At 47.5% G+C, this 18,266-nt stretch overlaps 1 protein-coding gene across 1 annotated transcript in view; it reads left to right on the top strand.

Moving 5' to 3' along the window:
• The first annotated feature begins 2,152 nt into the window (after positions 1–2,152).
• C2CD2 (C2 calcium dependent domain containing 2) overlaps positions 2,153–18,266 on the top strand; it is a 39,061-nt gene continuing 22,947 nt past the window's right edge. Inside the window, 5 exon segments of the mRNA XM_082482335.1 lie at positions 2,153–2,498; positions 2,500–2,508; positions 4,844–4,942; positions 15,683–15,802; positions 16,199–16,300. Of these exon segments, the coding sequence (XP_082338461.1) occupies positions 2,199–2,498; positions 2,500–2,508; positions 4,844–4,942; positions 15,683–15,802; positions 16,199–16,300 (630 nt within the window). The 5' untranslated portion in view covers positions 2,153–2,198.

The following is an 18,266-nucleotide window of genomic DNA, read 5'->3' as shown; positions in this document are numbered from 1 at the left end:
TGGGGGGCACTTTATCAGTGTATATAAATATCTGAAGGGAGGACAGAGACAGGCTCTTTTCAGTGGTGCTCAAGTGACAGAACAAGAGGCAATGGGAACAAACTGAAAAATAGGACATTCCCTCTGAACATAAGGAAAACCACTTTTTCACTGTGAGGGTGACCAAGCACTGGAACAGGTTGCTCAGAGAGTTGTGGAGTCCTTGGAGATATTCAAAAGCCATCTATCCGGACATGGTCCTGGGCAACTGGATCTGAGTGGCTCTGCTTGAGTAGGAGGGTTGAGCCAGGTGACCTCCAGAGGTCCCTTCCAACCTCAACCATTCAGTGATTCTGTAACGTGCTCAGTTCCCTTTTCTTTTTAACTCTGCTTCTAGCCGCGAATGTGCTTGAAAATTCCCAGCAAACAAACATTTGCTGCCTGGTCTGTGCGCCCGCACGGCATCTGCACCTCAGCACCTGCCACCTGCAGGGCTCCCTCGGGAGGCACGCCAGAGCCAGGCACTGCGGGACCCCCCCGTAATTCCCCTCTGTGATCCATGGCATGTACTCCGATGGTCTGGAATTCCAATTCCCAGCAAGGAAAAGATATTTCTGCCTTTTAAGGCTACAGTAGCAAGTAGCCTAAACCTGAGTGGAGCGAGAGCTTACGATGACATTTCACTACCAACCTCAATGACTTAATCCGCTGCTTGTTTTAGCGCGTGGATTGGGCAAAAAAGACAAGTGGGGTTCATTGGCTGGGAGCTGCCACGGGGAAAGAAAGTCACCATGAAAGAAACGGAGCAGGCCAAGAAAAGCAGAAGAAAAATGAGGACACAAATAATGATGAGCTGATAAGGTGGTACTCTGAAAACAAGAGGAAATTACTAAAAATGAATGTGACAGAAATAAATAATTATGAAACTTTATTTTACTATCAAGAGACAATTTCCTCCCCTTTATCGCAAACCTCCTACTGATAACAGCAGCCACTCAGCACGGTTTGCAGAAAGTATTCCGTTCCGAATTTACACTCCAGGCCACAGGTCACAAGGAAACACAGAATTGCTGTTTTCCTCCTTCTGGTGAGTTTGACATCCTCAGCAGGGGAGATGCTCGGGCACCGGGGAGAAAAGGGAAGCTTGCCTTCGCCCTTTGATAGGAAGCAGAGGCAAAAATAAAACGTCTCGTAACCTCTTTAGCTGTTCCCGCAGTGGTGTGATGGGGTGAGCGGGAAGGCCGATCACGGACCCGCAGGTTACCCTGTTAACGTGAAGGGGTGCCTGCCTGAAATTCTCACTCGCTGCTGAGGGGCAGCGCAGCAATTTTATGCACCGGGCTTTGTAACCCTGGCACAAGCCCGGCGAGTACGCCTCAGCCTCCTGAGCACGAAGATTATGTATGAGCTTTCTTTTTGGGGGGAAAAAGTCAGGCCTGCTTTGTAACCGACCCCCGCTCTGCCCACAAGCGGGCATTAACACGGTTATCGACCGCGTGCAAAGACGTGCGGGGCCGTTCACGTCATTCTTCATTTGCAGTTGTTGCTTAGCACGCAAACGGCACCGCTAAGTCACACCGATGTGTGCGGGAACCTTCCGTTGTACGAAAACCAACAGAACCGATCAGTGCAACACCTGCGTCTTCCCCGGGGCCTCCTGCCTATACTGAAACTCCCCCTTTTCGCCCACCCTTGGAAGCCCTCTCCCCGTCCCGCTCTGCCCACCGCACCGCCCGGATACGGCACACTGTTTCTCCGGGCAGCGCCGTAGACGAACCCGCCAGGCCGCAGCCCTGCGCGCCCCCCCCCCCCCCCCCCGAGCCCCGCTCCCTCTCACTGCAGCAGCCGCCGCCGCCCGGGACACCTGGTGCCCCCCTCACCCGCTGGGCCGCCGGGCCATGCACGGCCCGGCCCGGCCCGCCCCCGCCGGTAGCGCTGGGCAGGAACCAGGGCCGGGGCCGGGGCCGCGCTTCCCCCTCGCCGCCCCGCCGGCAGGGGCGGGCCGGGCCGGGCGGTGACTACGCCGTGGGCGGGCGGGGCGGCGCGGCGCGGCGCGGGGCGGTGCGGCGCGTCCCCGGGGCAGGCGGCCGGTGGGACGCCGCGCCGCCGCTTGCCGGCTCGGGCCCTTGCGCGGGTTGCCGCTGGCCTGGCCCGGCCCGGCCCCGCCGCCGTGCGCGCCTTGGTGGGGGCCGGTAGCGCGGCTCCCATTATGGTCAGCCATGGCGTGGCTGGCGGGCGGGCTGGCCGAGCTGCGCTGGTACGGGCTGGTCGCCCTCTTCGTGGCGGCGCTGGCCACTCTGGCCGTCTACCTGGTGCAGTATGCGCTGCTGGCCCTGCGGCGGGGCCGGCCGCCGCCTCCGCCGCTGCCGCCGTCGCCGCCGTCGCGGCGGGACGAGCTGCTGGAGGAGGGCGGCTCGGTGCTAGCCTGGGCGCTGTCGCTGGGCAGCTGGCGGCGGCAGTGGCGGCGGGCCTGGGTGGCGGCGCTCAGCGCCGAGGCGGCGGTGCGGGCGGTGAGTGCCGGGGACTCAGGTGAGGGGCGGCGGGCGGGACGGGAGGGGAGGGGAAGAGAAGGGAGGGGAGACGGGGCGGCCGCCCCGCCGCAGGGCCCGGCCCGGCCCGGCCCGGGGAGCTCCGGGCGGCGGCGGCGGCGGCGGCTCCCCCGCGCCCGCCGGGCTGGGGCCGGGGGCCTGGGGCGGGGAGAGGAGAGAGGGGGGAGCAGCTTGTGGTCCTGTGCCGGCGGGGGCTCTCCCCGCCCGGGGCGAGGAGCGGCTGTAGGGACGGTGGGACTTGTTCCGAAGACATGTGGGGGTGCCGTCAGCGCGCCGTGTTACTGCCCCTCCATGTGCCTCTGTGTGTGTATGTATGTATGTATCTATATATGCGTTTATGTGTATATATAGGTATAGATATGTTTGCGTGTGTGCATATATACATATATTAGGTATGTATACATCTATATGTGTACATATATATACATAGACGAGTATATATGTGTGAATATATGTGTATATATGTATATATACATATGTATACATATATATGCATGTATATGTGTGTAAGTGGCTGTTTGGCAGGCACTTGGAGGAAGGAGCCAGCCAGAGACTCGGAGTGGGCACACGCGTGGGAGCAGAGAAGGATGGGGAGCAAAGCCGTGACCACCCCGGCCCTCGGCAGGGACTTGCGCTGCCACCAATAACACTGTTTGGGCGTGGGGAGGAGGAAACAATGGAAACTTCCTGGCCTGGGCGCCAGCATGGGGCCGGCGGCCGGTCCTTCTTCGGCAAATAACTCCCGGAGCTGGGCTTCCTTCGCCTTGTCTTAGGCCATGGCGAACCCACGCACGTGTCAGCGTAGCGCTGAGGGCTGGCGTCCTGCAGACAGCTGTGGGATAGTGGGCTTCTCAGGGTCTTGGTTGGTTTGCTTTTAACCCGGGTCAGGTAAGAAATGCACAAAACGTGATACCCCTTCGCATCCCATCCTACCCTTCTTGCCCAGTGGGCAGCGTGACATCCCGCTTGGCGGTTTGTAGTGGTGTGTCCGGGTCGAAGAGGCGAGGAGGTTAGGTGAGGTCGTGGCAACCTAATTCCCTGGTCCTGAGGACTGAACACTTGCCGTGTTAGTGGAAAATGCTGCGGCTAAACTATCTAGGAAATGACATGTACCCAGGTCTCCGAATTTGTGCGCTGCCCTCTCCCTAGGTCTAGGAGGTTCAGTTCCCGGTGGCCCCAGTGTGCTTTCTTCTTAGTGTCAGGGGACAGGCTGGGAGAGAAGGAAGAGCACCAAAACGCGTGTGTGTGAAAGATAAGGAAAGAAATTTAACGCTTTCCAGACATCACTGTAAGTTAGGGCCGTGGAAGGAAAATACTTTGGCTGCCCTTTCACACTGCACAGTGCAGTTAAGAAAAGCATGGGTTGTGTGAAGAAATGAAGGTTGGCCTTGTGCTTTTGGAAGAGGAGAGCCCAGTGAGCTCAGGCACGCTTGCTAGGAACTGAAAGCAACTAGAAATAAGGATCAGGCTTCCCATCCTGGACCTGAGTCCAAAGTCACGGCATCCTCCCTCCCCGGGCAAGCAGCTGGAGCTGTCTCTTGCCATGAGTTCACTGCCTGGCACTGCAGTGTGGCGTTGCTCCCGCTGTCAGGCTCCCAAAACAATGTCAGCGGCGCACGGCTAATGAAATTCCTGCGTGCAAAACAACCTCGGGTGACAAGGGAAGCGGTGTTGACCGCTCAGTGTGGGTAGCGGGTGGAAGATGCGAGTGCTGATGTCTCTGAAAGTATGACCTCACTGCCAAAACAGGTATACACTGTCTTTTCCTTTTTCCTTGCTGTCTATGTGAAGACTGTAGCTGTCATCACTGCCTGCCTTCAACACATGAGGAAGGATTAAGGTGGGGAGGGCTTCTTTCCTCGCCTCTGCAGGATGATGTTTGGATTTTCTTAGTTTTGGCATAGCCTAGTGCAGCTGTATGACCTTTTATTTCTTTTTATAAGGTTTGGTTATTAGCCAAAGCTGAAAATGCCTTTTAAAACTACAGCACTGATTAATCGTTACTCAAGTGGAGCTGTTTCACTGAACTCTGCCACTGCTCATGGGCTTCACTCTGTGCTGCGTACCTTGCTATTCTGCTGTGGTGAAAGATGAGTTATGATTAGGCCCATAGTTATGTCCTAAGTACAGGTTTTCAGGCTCTACCCTGTATTGTGTAGTGAGATGTCACGCAATTAATACGTACAGGTTTTGACATACATTTGCGATTCTGTCTCTGGTTCTTCCAGGAACGTCGCTGGCAGTGCATTTTTATCACTTGTTTTCAAGTGACGGGTTCATCACCTAACGATGCTTCTTTTTTTCTTCTTTCTTAGGATTCACAGTTGCTTACATTTGAGGAAGATGACCCACCAGAACCACTTGAGCTTGCAGTTAAACAAGTTGTTAGTGTTGTAAAATCGGCTCAAGAGAAGGTAAACTTTGTTTTTGTTTTATTTCAGTGTATTTTTGGGCAGGAAATGTTAACTTTTTCTATTAGCATCAGTACGAGTTTTATTTGTCAATATTTCTGTTCCCTTGACCTAAGTTTGTTGAGGCTGGTAAAAGGCTGCCTCTCTAATGAGCCCATGTAAACTCTTCACATTGATTCACTTCTTTTGCAAGTCATGAGCAGAGCGTGCTCCAGGGCTTCTACCAAATGAACAATAACCAGGGTTATGCCAAGTTCATAGGTACACCTGCAATGAACTCATACAGCAGCCCTCTCCCCCCACCCCCACCATCGTTACGATGGTTTTCCATCCTGTTGCTGAAGCGTGGCGTGGGGAATTTATGAAGAAGGAAAGGGACACTTCTCCTCTGAGACAGGAAAACATCTTTGTCTGCCTGTTGCTGTTTATGTGGCTGATTACAGGTTTGCTTTATAAGTCAGAGCCGGGTAAGGATCAGTGGAACAGCTGCAAAGTCCTGAGGGTGAAGTCTTGATTCTACTGAATCCTGTATTCGGCGAGGAGCGAATGGTCTTCTTCTTCCTCTTCCACCCCCACCCTACATACTGGGAAGTGGTTTCCCCATGCTTAGTGCATATAAAATTAAAATAAGGCAGAATGTGGCTCTTAGAAGGGGGTTAAAATGTATGTATGCTTATTAGCAATGATAGCTTCTGCATTTTCGTCCTAGTGACTACAACTACTAGTCACATCTGAACTGGTGCTCAGCTTTAGGCATTTGCATCAAATTACCCTAATGCTTTTCTTCTGGTTTTGCTTTGTTATTTTGGTTTGCTTGTCTGATTTAGATGTTAAGCTGCTCTATGATTCCTTTGGAAACTATGCATGCTTATCTGCCTGATACACAAGTTATAGGCACACCCTGATTGGTGGCAGCTGGGGATTGCCAACTTGCAAAGGTGTTTGTGCACTTGTTCTCTCTTTTTTTTTTTTTTTTTCCTTTCTCCCTACCAGTGGTCCCTGCCCCAGCAGTGGGGTAAGAGAGAGACTGGAGTTGGTAGGGCTGTGGAGTTGGTACTAGTGTTATTCTGTGCCACTGGAAGACACCATGATGGGAAATTGTAAGGAGAGGGGACTGCGAAGTCTAAAAGTGGTGTGCTGTGTAATGTGTGAAGCCAGCAACTGAGGGAGATCTGCTACAAAAAAAAAAAAAAAAAACAAACCACAACCTAGTGACTAACAGCACAAAACCCAGGTGTCTTGCAGTGCAGTGTCTAAAATGTTGTTGGAAGGGGAGCAGGGCTGCAAATGTGTTTTCATGGGAGATGGCCAGGAGGTTTGGGTCTGCTGGCAACCCTTGGCCGGCGTCAAAGTTCAGCAGGGGTGCGTGGGGCCAGCTCTGTGCTCAGAGTACTGTGCCCCTGGCTGGACCCTGATGAGAGCAGCAGCTCAAGGGTAAAACCCGCTTTTGGTTTTGCCTGCCTGCTGGAACCAAGGCACGACGCTGCAGTTCTGGATTTCCCTGAAGTCACATCGTACCACTGGGAACCTCTCTGCTGCAGTCCTCAGTTAACTTTGGTGTTGTTTACATATAGATATTGACTGCGATAGCAGCAAAGTAAGTTAGCACCTGTGGTGCCCTGTGGGCACCTTAACCTGCTGTGGTTAAGGTTGGGCAGCAGAAGGTAGCGAGCGCTGCTGGCTGCTGTAGGACTGTTGCTCTCCTCTACCTGTGGCTTTGTGATCCAGCACCCTCCCTTGTGCAGTCTGTGGTCCTTGTCTGACCTTGGGTTGAGCCATTTCAGTGCGTTAATCGAGCTGTTACACTGCAGCCAGCAATCTAATGTGGTTTCGCAGCAGCTTAAACCAATATAAGCACATTTAAAAATGTATTGGATTAAAACAGGTTTGCTTACGTAAACTGGGTTGTTCTAAACTCTTCCAAAACCCATTTCCATAATCTTGTGCACAGCTGCTGGAAAAAATTCTCTGAATTATTCTTACTCCTTCAGTTAAGGTACAACCTGAATATTTATTTGGATTTTAGTGTATAATAACAGAGTGGCACTCTGGTAGCCACTTTCCCTTCTTCCTTGAAGTGCATAACTTTCTCTAAACACCTCAGGAGTTCTCCCATACAGTAATTGTCTCTCTTACGTATTCCTCAGGTGATACCAAGGGACCAAAGGGGTTTATTTTGTGGTGTTTTCTTCCCCCCTGCCCCTGCTCTTCAAACTCTTAATCTTTGCATATGAAATTGAAATCTCTCTCTGCAGCTTGTCCAAACTCAAACTTCTGATACGCATTTGTAACTCGCTACTGGTGTCACTGTCTCTGAATGTAGTTTGTGACCATATGCTGCATGTTTATCAATGTTGTAGCATCCCGCAGAGCTGTGCGCTTGCCTGAGGCATCAGCTGGCACGAGATTATTTTCCTGCAACCAGTTCAACATGCTGCTTTACTTGTGATCTCTATGGCAAGAGCGTGTATGTGCCTTGGCTCAGCAGCCAGGGCTTGATTTATTGTATGTCGTTTCAAATATGTATTCGACCTTGCATCAGAGAAGTTGTGGTCATCAAAGGAAGTGGCGGATTGAGGGCGAGAGATCAAAATAGCAGTAAACATGGGATGTGCAGTACTTTTAATGCAGATGTGTGCTGATAGAGCCCTGTGGTATGTCTTTCGTGGTGGGTGGTCCTCTGTCCTTTTGAATGCTGGGCGGTGGAGCACACCCAGGTGGTGGGCCTGCCTGGTGCTGGGAGCGGGCTTCCTGCTTGGGAAGGTTTGCAGGCAGTCCTGCTCCGAAACATTATGGGATTGTCAGCCAGACTGTAATTATTATATTACTGCAGGCAGCCCTGTTTATGACCAGGACACACGCCGACACGTGCAGGCCTGAGGTATATACGTACTATCCTTGCCTTGAAGAAGCTGGAAGTTGTAAAACTGGTGTATGCTCCACGGTGCAGCGCTGCAGACGCGGTTAGGGAAGCTGCTGGTTGTGAGCTTGGCCAAAGCCCTTGTGATAGGGACAGAGCTGCTCTGTGGCTGAAGGTTACACCATGCTGCTTCTTGACAAAGCCTCTATTTATACGTCGCCTTCACTCCCAATTTTGGGCCAGAGCCTAAATATATAGAATGAAGTCGCCTGTTTTCATTGTGTGGTGTTGGTTGTTTTGTTTTAATAAAGTAAACATTAGCAATATTCTTAGCTAATTCTGCCAACCTTTCCATTACTGCAGTCTATTTCCAGAGGCTTTGTACTTCACAACAATGGCAACGTGATGATTGTCTTGTTGGGGTCTTGGCACGGAGGGTTTAGACAGAGCAGACTACAGAAGCTTCCCTTCTTTTCCTGCTTCATGCTTAAATAGAAAGGGCCAAAATGCCCTCAGAGCACTATTCCTTTAATGAGTGATAATCAGTTGCTATACAAGGAGTGACTGTCTTGGATCACAACAGGCAACAGCAAATATGAAAGCTTGCTGTTAATTTTTGTGTGATGATTCTTGCTGGGGTAAATGGTGCAGAGAAAGGAGGACTGTTTAGCATGCTTGTGAGAGGTCCTGTTTTCTGATGAGCTGTGCAGCATGCCCGAAAAGGCACCCACACGGCTGTCATGGCTTCATCTTGGTATCACTTCATTTGCAGCCACCCTGCTGCGAGCTGGCAGCCTGCCTCTGTGCCGTGCTGGGGCACTGGGGTTTCCAGTGCCACTTGCTCTGAAGCAGGTAGAGACATTGTGCAGCAAAGGCTGCTTTCTGCACCGGGAAAGACTGGTTTCTTGTCATCACCGCTGCAGCACTAACTGGGACCCATTCCTAGTTACGTGCGTGTCTTTATTTGTGATTATTTTTGGTGGGGTGAACTGCCCTGACCATCATGTGCAGTTCCTATTGTCCTTTAACTCCCTGTTTTGCTTGAAATGCTGTCCTAGAGCTTTGCTGCTTTAATGACTGGGGTTTTTTTACAAGCCTAAGTGAAATCATGTCCTGTGCAGCTTTCTTTTTCTTTTTCTTTTTTTTTTTTTAGTTTCTGTACTAATATAATCCTTTATCCTTAATGTATTTGCTTTTCTTTCATGGTGCTTGCTGTCACTAAATACATTGTGAAGGAATTGTATTTCCTTCCAAGCCTTTGTTTACCTTGGCTAAATAAGTTCTTACTTAAGTCTCCTTTCATGATGTTGTCCTGCCTCGTAAGTCACTCCTGTGCGCTGATTCTCTGCAGCAGCTCCAGTTAAATCCATTTTATTGAATTTCATGGCTGAAGTTGACACACGGCAGTACAGGTGAGGTCTCACCATGCAAGGAGGTTACTGCTTTTTTCTATCTCTGAAAGTACTTTCTTGATGCATTTTAGGCTTCCGATCTGCCTTTCCCGTGGCTGTTTCACTCTGTGACTGACTCTCTCTGACTATCTCTCTTCCTTTGGTGTTCTCCTAGTGATAAGCTGCCCTTTGTAGGAGTAGTATTTAATTCTCATACACACATGCTCTGTATTTTGAATTGCGTTTCTCTTCTGGACCTCAAGGTTTTTCAGCTTTTCTGTGTGATTCCTAATCTTCCTCTATATTGCAGCTTCCCAGCTTACTTTCCTCAGCATCATGCTTTCTTTCAGATTTCTCCTGAGGGATTTTGGATGTTAACAGTACAGTGGGGTTGGTGCCTGATGGGTTGCTTTGTAACATGCTTCCAGCTTTCACCTTCCTGCTCCCTGTACAGTCCTCTCCTTTTCAGACACGTCGCCGTTCCCCTTAACATGGGAATGATGGAGTACGAGCTTAATTATCAGTGGGGTGACCCTACTAAAATAGACAAGACAACGTAATGGATCTAACCCACCTAAGAACTGAGTGTCTTGTCAAAGGAAGACACCAGGGTGGGGATTTGTTTGCTTCAGTGGAGATAGTACTGGTTTTGGCACAGTTAGGTAGCCTGCCTGTCTTCCAGCTGCTACTGCAGACGTGTGTGGACCTCCTATAGGCTTGTGACGCATCTACCAGCCCGGCGCAGGGTTCAGGGATGCCTCAGCACCCTGATGGCACAATGTGCCTGTGTCTCCACGACTGAATCTCTCTCCAACCTACTGTAGCACAAACTGGCAAACCTCTCCTGCGTTTCATTGTCTTCCGTTTGTCTCTGTGTCTTCAGACATGCTGTCTCCCAAATTGTTTGTAGACTTGCGTGTTAGTGAGGCCAAACTAGCAAGTCTATTTCTGGTATGTGTTTATTTTACCCCTTCTTAAATATACGTACTGCTTTCTGTCCTCACACTGTTTGGTATTGACTTTTCTTGGTAGGTGGATTGAAAATTCTTCCTGTCCTGTCTCCTTGTACTCTCTGCTTGTTTTTTTTTTTTTATTTCTCCCTCCCCTTTTTTCCACTTTGAATTTGTATGTCTGTCGGTCTCAAAAGGAATGGATAAATTCACTTGTTTTATCACTTTCTGCTTTGTTTCTGTTGCTGACATGGTAACTCTCTCTCTCTCTCCTGCACTCATTCCATCACTCACCCTTGGTGTTTACCATCGTTTTGGAAAACTGGTCAGGGATTGTCTCATTATAGTTGTAGGCAAACTCACTTTGATATTGGCTTCTAAAAATCTGCCCTTAGCTGTGCCTGGGTTAGATGTAGCATTTGTCTTCTCTCCTTCCATTTGTCTGTGTCACTTGGTAAACTATTTGGGTAAAGAAGGAACGGTGAAGAAGCTACAGAAACCCCCAGAAGTTAATGCATGGGCTGTGGTAACCAAAGAAGATGGTGTAATTCTTCTTCTGAACAGCTGAATGTTTTGACTGTAAAAAAGGCAGAGGTTTCTGACTGGAAAATTTTCTTATGGTTACGTTTTAACCTGAGCACACAAACTGCCTGTGTGGCCATTGACAAGATGAGGTTTCCATGCCAAAAAACAGATGCTTCTGCTTCTCAGAGTAGTGCTCCAAAACAAATATGGGAAATGGTGGGGATCCTAAATCTAATGGTGTACTGATCCCTACAGTTGAGATCAAGGCAGCTTTCACTGCATGGCTGCATGGTGGTGTATACTAATTTTCTTGTAAAAATGTTAAAGGTTTGTATTACATACAACTGAGTAACCTTGAGTAACCTGCTCTTTTGGGAAATAAATACCAAATGCAGTTAAACTGATTTCCTTCCAGAAAAAAAAGCAATCAAGGCCTGTAATGCTACATGTGCAGGTGATGCAGCTGGGGCCTGGGGAAGGTGAAGAAGACCTTTCCCAGCAGGGCTGTCAGAACTTCCCCTGAAGTCATGGCCCCTCACCCTCCCTTGGCCATGGGAGGAACCTGCTGCTGCACATGGAGGGGGAAGGGAGGAGTAACCAAAAGGCCATGTGTAATGCACAAGTCAGTGGGGCGCCAGTGCCAAAACTGAAACTTCGAGGCAAGAGGGCATCACATGTGAGGAGCAGAGGCACTCTGGTGCTCCTTGAGATGAAGCAGCTTCTGCTGCTACTTCAGGAAGGAAAGAAACTGAAATTCTGCAGTTCTGTCCATAGGAACTGGAAAGGGGAAAAGTCAAGGTATAGGTCAGGAGGGCAAAGCGAGGGGAAGGGCTTTAATAGCTGTGAGTACACAAGCTTGGACACCTGAGTTTCTGAGAAAAATATAGCTGCTGTGGTTTGAAAAGGACTGTCATGGTTTAACCCCAGCTGGCAACTAAGCACTACGCAGCCGCTCGCTCGCTCCCCCTGCAGCAGGACGGGGGAGAGAATCAGAAGAGTAAAAGTGAGAAAATTTGTGGGTTGAGATAAAGACAGTTTAATAAGTAAAGCAAAGGCCCCACACGCAAACAAAGCAAACCAAGAAATTAATTCGCTGCTTCCTGTCAGCGGGCAGGTGTTCATCTGTCTTCAGGAAAGCAGGGCTCCATCACACGCAACAGTATTTGGGAAGACAAATGCCATCACTCTGAACAGACACCCCCCCCCTCTCCCTTCCTTCTTCTTCCCCCAGCTTTATATACTGAGCACAACATCATATGGTATGGAATATCCCTTTGGTGAGTTGGGGTCAGCTGTCCCACCTGTGTTTCCTCCCAACTTGCTCTGTACCCCCAGCCTGCTCGCTGGGGGGTGGTCTGAGGAGCAGAACAGGCCTTGACTCCGTGTATGCACTGCTCAGCCATAACTAAAGCATCCCTGTATTATCAACAGTGTTTCCAACACAAATCCAAAACACAGCCCCATACTAGCTACTGTGAAGAAAATTAACTTTACTGCAGCCAAAACCAGCACAGTCTTACTCCACTGTAGTGCTTTTTTCAGTCTCCTTCGTTCCTGCAGTTGTTTATCTGAAAGAGAATTTTTTGTAGTATGGTTGTATTAACGCATTTAGATACATATAAGCAAGGTACGTTACAGCATCTGCAGCTCATTGGAGCTGGGTGATGGTGTCTGGCAGATGGGGAAGAGATCCCAGCCGGGTCGAGGAGTTTTGCCACGGCAGCTCACCCGTGTTGTGGGCTGGTGTGGTCAGGGATAGAGGTGGGTGATGGGGGAGGCTGGAGGGTGTTGAGGAGATAGCAAAAATAACCCTGGCCTGGGGGTGATCAAGTGCCAGGAGTCAGATGATTGTGGGGAGGGGCAGGGGGCACAGCCTTGCTGACGAAGGCACCTGAGGAAGGGCTGGGAACCTCTTCCATGGGAGATCCCCAAAGTGCATGGAGAGACCTTGGCTGGCGATGGGGTGTTTGTGCTGGGGGAGGCTAGAGCTGTGGGGGTGCTGGAGGGAGAAAACACCTTGGTTCTGCTGGTAGAAGAGTCCTGGTTTCTTTGTGCTGCTACTTCACCTCACCGTATTCCTGCTAATTTAGGAGGTCTTGCTTGTCCAGATGTAAGACAACAAAAGAGCTGGAGTGCGACCCCTCTGGGAGTCCAGAATTAGCTGGTCACAGCTGCTATGCAGCGGTGCAAGGGCTTAATTTTTAAAGGACAGTTTGTTATAAAAATGACGGGTTTTCTAGACTCTAAACCACAAAATGTTGATGACTGGGGATATGCCTGTTAAGGAGGGGCAGGAGAGATGGGTGACGAAGATAACTGAAGAGCAGCCCCCTCCCCATCAGTCCAGGTGCTACTGCTTTCTTGTGAACATCTATCCTTCCTCTTTCTCTCCCCTGTCAACCAGAAAGTGGTGCTTTGCCTGACCCTCCCTTCTCCTGCTCTTCATCTGTGGAGAGAAAATGAATTTGAGGAAGCAGGTTGGATGGGGGCATGGAGGAAGAGGAGTGTAGCACAGGAAGGTTCAGTATTTTTCTTCATGTGACTGTGTTGGGGAAAATGTCCTACATATTTCTGCTCTGGTCTATCAAAATCATCCGCTACGCTTCCAAAGGAATGTCACTTAAAAAGGGAAGTGGGAGTTGCGGTCTCTTTGATCAACTTCTCACCACTTGTGGCAGCATCTTAGATGAAAACAGAATTGCTTTCTCTTCAAATTCTAGCTCAGAATTCTACTTGCCTCAGTATTCTGACTCTATAATCCATCCTGCTCCCAGAACAAAGGGATTCATCTGATATAAAGACATATTATTTTCTATTAACAAATGTGGAACCACTCCTTTTTCTGATTGGATTAAAAATTAGCGGACTGCTGTACCTAAAGACCATAGTTATTTTATTAAAAGTGAGGGGAGAAGTGGAGTAGGACTTGGCAGATGTCTTTGGCAGAAAATAAAGTAAGTAATGGTTTGGGCTCCTAAACTAAAGGTACAAATATAAAAAAATGCTTTTAGCATCTCTTGACAAGGTATAGAAAGAAGAGTGAGAGTTCTACCACCTGCAGTGTTTGTTTCCATCCTTTACTTAGAAGTAAACATGATTAAGAAAAAAGTGGCACATGAACTCTACCAACTCTCCTGCCACGTTTTGGTTTTCTTAAGCAGCAATCGACCATGTACCTGGCAACCTTGGCTCTTAGACATCCGGAAATTCCAGACGAATGGCTCCGTGTCACATGTGCAGCAAGTCCAACTTGTTCTGAATGCACTGAACGTCCTATGCATTTGTGGATTAAATGTGCATGGATGATAAACCACTGAATTTAGGACATGCAAGTTGCAGCAGCTTTTGCATCAGACCTGTCCTTTTCCCTCCTCTGCCCTTGAAAAAGAGGGAAGAACCTATTAATTTTCAAAGTCTTTTAAGAGCCACCATGCCAATCCATCCTTGTGAATGAAAGGAGTGTTTTATATATATCTATATTAAAGGAGTGTTATGTTATATCATAATAGTGCGTGTTCATGTTGATTATATGGGATTAAGGGTCAGAAATCACTTCTGAAGGAATGTAGATTTTGGCAAGAGGGAGAGGTGAGGGAACCTGATTTGTCCACTTGTAAACTATAATTTGCAGAAGACAAACCTGAAAAGGCAATTTTTTTTGCTTGTGGGTGTGCTTGGGATTTTTATTTGGCATGTCCACCCCCTCCCCCTGCTCCTTTGTAATTAAGTCTCTACCTTAATGGATGTGCTCTAAAGCCCTCGATAATGCTCTGGTGCTTCTTAAAATGTGTGCTATAGAGCCCAGGGAGATGAAATATATTTAAGGAGAGACTGATAAGGATCTTCCAGAAGGTACATGATTCATTTTAAAGCCTTCGGCTTCAATCCCAGTGCTCATAAGTGAAGCAGTGAGTGCACAAGCATAATTTAATAGCATACATGCAGAGTTTCCATCAAACATCTTGCAGCAAATTACTTGTCTGCTCATCACATTAACCGGGTTAACTTTGCCTGAGTCAATCTAAGGAGGGCTCAGCTATCCTTTCCAGTGGAGCTGTGGGGACCGTAACCACAGCGGGACAGCGACAAGCAGCTGTCCTCAACCAGCAGAGCTGTTTGCAAAGTCAGCTTCTCTCCCTGGCCTAATGAGTGATTTCTGACTTCTGTACCTGGGGTTTTCCTGTGCCGCCAGGCGCTTTCTGCACACTCCAGGAATTTTGCCCAGCAGCTCTGGCACCTCAGTCAGTTTGCAGAAGAGAGGGAGAAAAAACCATTCAGTGTTTGTAAACTCAGCGTGATAACAAGTTAAATTACTGCTCATGAAAGTGAGGGAGTGTACTCAACAAAGTCTGTTGCAGTCAAGTGGCATATGAACTTTTCCCAGACATTTAGCTTCGTCACCAAATTTCAGGGCCTTTCTTGGTTTGGTCAAAGATGAATAAACTTGTAAAGGTTCCTGCCCCTTTCCACCCCACTGGGAACTGTAATTACTCAGACAAAATCCCCTTTTGCTGCAGCAGGGTTCTGCCAAAGTTTCTCATTTGTAGGATACCACTAAACCAAATACTGTTTGTTAAAACCAGCTGTGCTATGGTGGGCTACTTAGTTCAGAGCAGAAGAGGAAGAGGAACAAACTTATTTGTCTCCCTTATGTGAAATTGTGATCTTTGAACTTTTAATGTATAGATACATTAAACAAAAGAGTCTTTGTCAAGTGAGGAGTTACTTTTATATTGGATAGCAGAAAAGAAATTTTGGAAAATACCAGAATTGCCAGATAGTAAATTCTGTGTCTGGAAGTAAACACTTGAACTATGATTTTTAGAAGTGAATGTACAGAAGGAGGTAGGGACATTAATGAAATTGCTTAGAAATCTCCCACCTATGGGATTTAGCGTAATTCTGGTAGCTTAGAGTCCTTCCTTTTCTTAGTTCCTTTCTTACCTTCGCCAAACCTTCTGAAGACTAAAGTATTTTTCCCTTCCTTTGTCTTCCCCCACCCCTTTCATTTCTTTAGGTGGTTTCTTGCAATGTTGTGGGCGATTCTGTTAAATTTGTTGTCACTGTCTCACATGCTTCGCCTGCAGCTGCAGAAAGTCAGTCGTACAGCGTGAAACTGTCTCCACTTCACTTGCAGGTAAAGTATTAAGCGTTATTCTCTCTCTTCTTCCATTTGTTACATCTCGTCCCGCAGCTGAGCTGAAGCTCCTCTTTGCAAAATGCCTACAAGCTCATGTTAATTCTGGTAAAACATTTAATAATATTACATTTTCCCTGTGGGGCAAGTAATAAATTCATAAATTAAGACTGAGTAAATAACACGTTGAGTGAACTACTCGGGTGTATAGAACAATACTCTTTTTTTGACTGGCATACACTCTCAAAGCTTAAGTAACTTCTGCCTTCTTAGACTGTCACTTTGAATTTACTTACTCAGAAACTGGTATCGTTTGGTGAGCATTAGTATAGAGCTTGACCTACAATTTCTTTACAGGGCTTCAGAACACTCTAATAACTGCTTTCCTATCCACAGCTTCAGCTCTGTGTGAAAGACAAAGGAGAAGATGTCAAAGTTGAGTGGTTCCTCATTAACACCGATGAAGTCAACTTTGAAATCCAGCCAACAGCGCAGGAGGTCAGTCAGGAAGTTTTATTTGTTGTAATGGTAGAGAAGGTGGGTCTCCATCCCTTCGGTGCAAAACCTGGTGTAATGCTTTAGGTTAGCAGTAGAAGTGTGAAGAGCTAAGGTAGCAGGAGAGGCTGGAAGAGCTGAAGCAAAAATGCCTTTCTGCTGGCTGCCTTTGGTAGAAGCGTGGGGCAGTTACCTGTCGGCAGTGCCATCTTGAACTGCTTCAGTGACATCTGCCATGGCTCATCCATCAAAACCTTAAATCTCTGAAACGTAGGAGCATATCTCAAGATCACTGAAGCATTAGAGATAAATCAAGTCTGTAGTTGACAGACAAATGACTTTGCAAGCTTTTTTCATCCAAATTCAAAGGCGTGAAAAAATGTCTGTTCCTAAATACCTTCTCTCACACCACTTCTAAAATAATAAAAAAAACAATTGTAATGGTATTCCTGTTAAAGTAATTACAAAGTTGCCACTTCCTTAACTTAAATCAAGTTTGACATCTGGCAACAATAGTTCAGAAACAGCTCTGAAAAAATACAATTATTTAAGGAAATGATGGGGGATCTAAAAATATCTTGATGCTTTTGGAATTGTACCTTATCTTAGTATATAAACACCAATTCATTGGGGTTTTTTTATTGGGACATTCCCTGAAAGAATTTCTTCATGACTGAGACTCTCTTTTTGCTTTGACCCTTCACAATATTTTTTTTTTGGCACAAACGTGGTGACTTAAGCCTTTCTTACAACAGTGGGTAAAGGCTTGCTTGTGTTTTGTGAAGTTGTTTTATTTTCACTGAAGGCCTCGTTAAAAAAATAGGTTTATTGTATAGTAGAGCTGCTTCTAAAGACCTGTACTGAGTGGCCTAGAATTGTAATAATTTATTACCACCGTTTTTGTACACAAAGATGTGAAACTCCTAACTAAGGACAGATGAGTCTTTTGAAGTGTGCTTTAACGTAGATTTTACTGTGCACGCATAGCAGTGTAAATGGCCTTCACGTGTTGGGGTGGCATGCTGATTATCCACATATTGAACAATCATTAAGTACTTACTGGCAAATGCAGATGACTCTGGTGCAGTGACTGGGCTTCACAACCTGCTTTATGAGAGGTGCCTGAGTCCAGGGTTGCAGAGGAGTTGCAACTTGTTGCACTTTGCCTGTGGTTTTCAATTAAGCCTGTTAAGTTCTTAATAGTTAAGGGCTTTATTTTCACTTTGAAGTTTCTGTTAGCACTTAGGGAAGAGGGGAGACAGTAAACAAGGAGCTAAAACCTGTGAGCAACCTACACCCCAGAAATTGCATCTGATCCTAAACTTACACGTCAGCTTTTGTGCCTTGTTTTTTCCTCTTTTGGAAGCAATGCTGTGTGTACAAATAAATACCTTTAATTGCTTGTGATTATCTACACAGTGGTTTTGTCATCAGTCAGACAAGGTGGGTGTAATAACCTATTTTCTCTTGATAAGAGCTGGGTGAACTTGAGTTGCGTTTGGCAACCTGGCTGACTGGCAGGGCTTGGGTTTGCATGCGGTTGTGCTACTGTGGCTTCCATGTGCTGGCATGTCCCAAGCTAGCCATGGAAGCTGACTCTACACCCCTAGCCCATGTCAAACCCGACGTAAAATGTGGTGTCTTAAGCTTTTTTGGTTGGCATTTGAGCCCTTATGGCTTACCTTGTAGAGGGTGATGTGGTGGAGCGTTACTTTCCGAGTAAGGATGGCTAAAAATGAGGTTGGGCTGACAGGAGCTTTCCAAAGCAAACTGCTTTCCAAATAACTATGGAAATGTCAGAAAATACCTATGAGTAGAAGTCCAGTGACTATTGTTGCTGTTGTTACAGTTAAATAACCAAAGTCAGATGAGGTTGATGGCAAAGCGAGACGCAGCTGGGATTTTACAACTTGACATTGTTCTTCATCAAACAGTGTTTAGATAAAAACGGGGGAGGGAAATTACCGCC

This window comes from Vanellus vanellus (assembly GCF_965231255.1).
Source record: "Vanellus vanellus genome assembly, chromosome: 1".
NCBI lineage: Eukaryota > Metazoa > Chordata > Aves > Charadriiformes > Charadriidae > Vanellus > Vanellus vanellus.
This window is presented reverse-complemented; position numbering and strand designations above follow the sequence as displayed.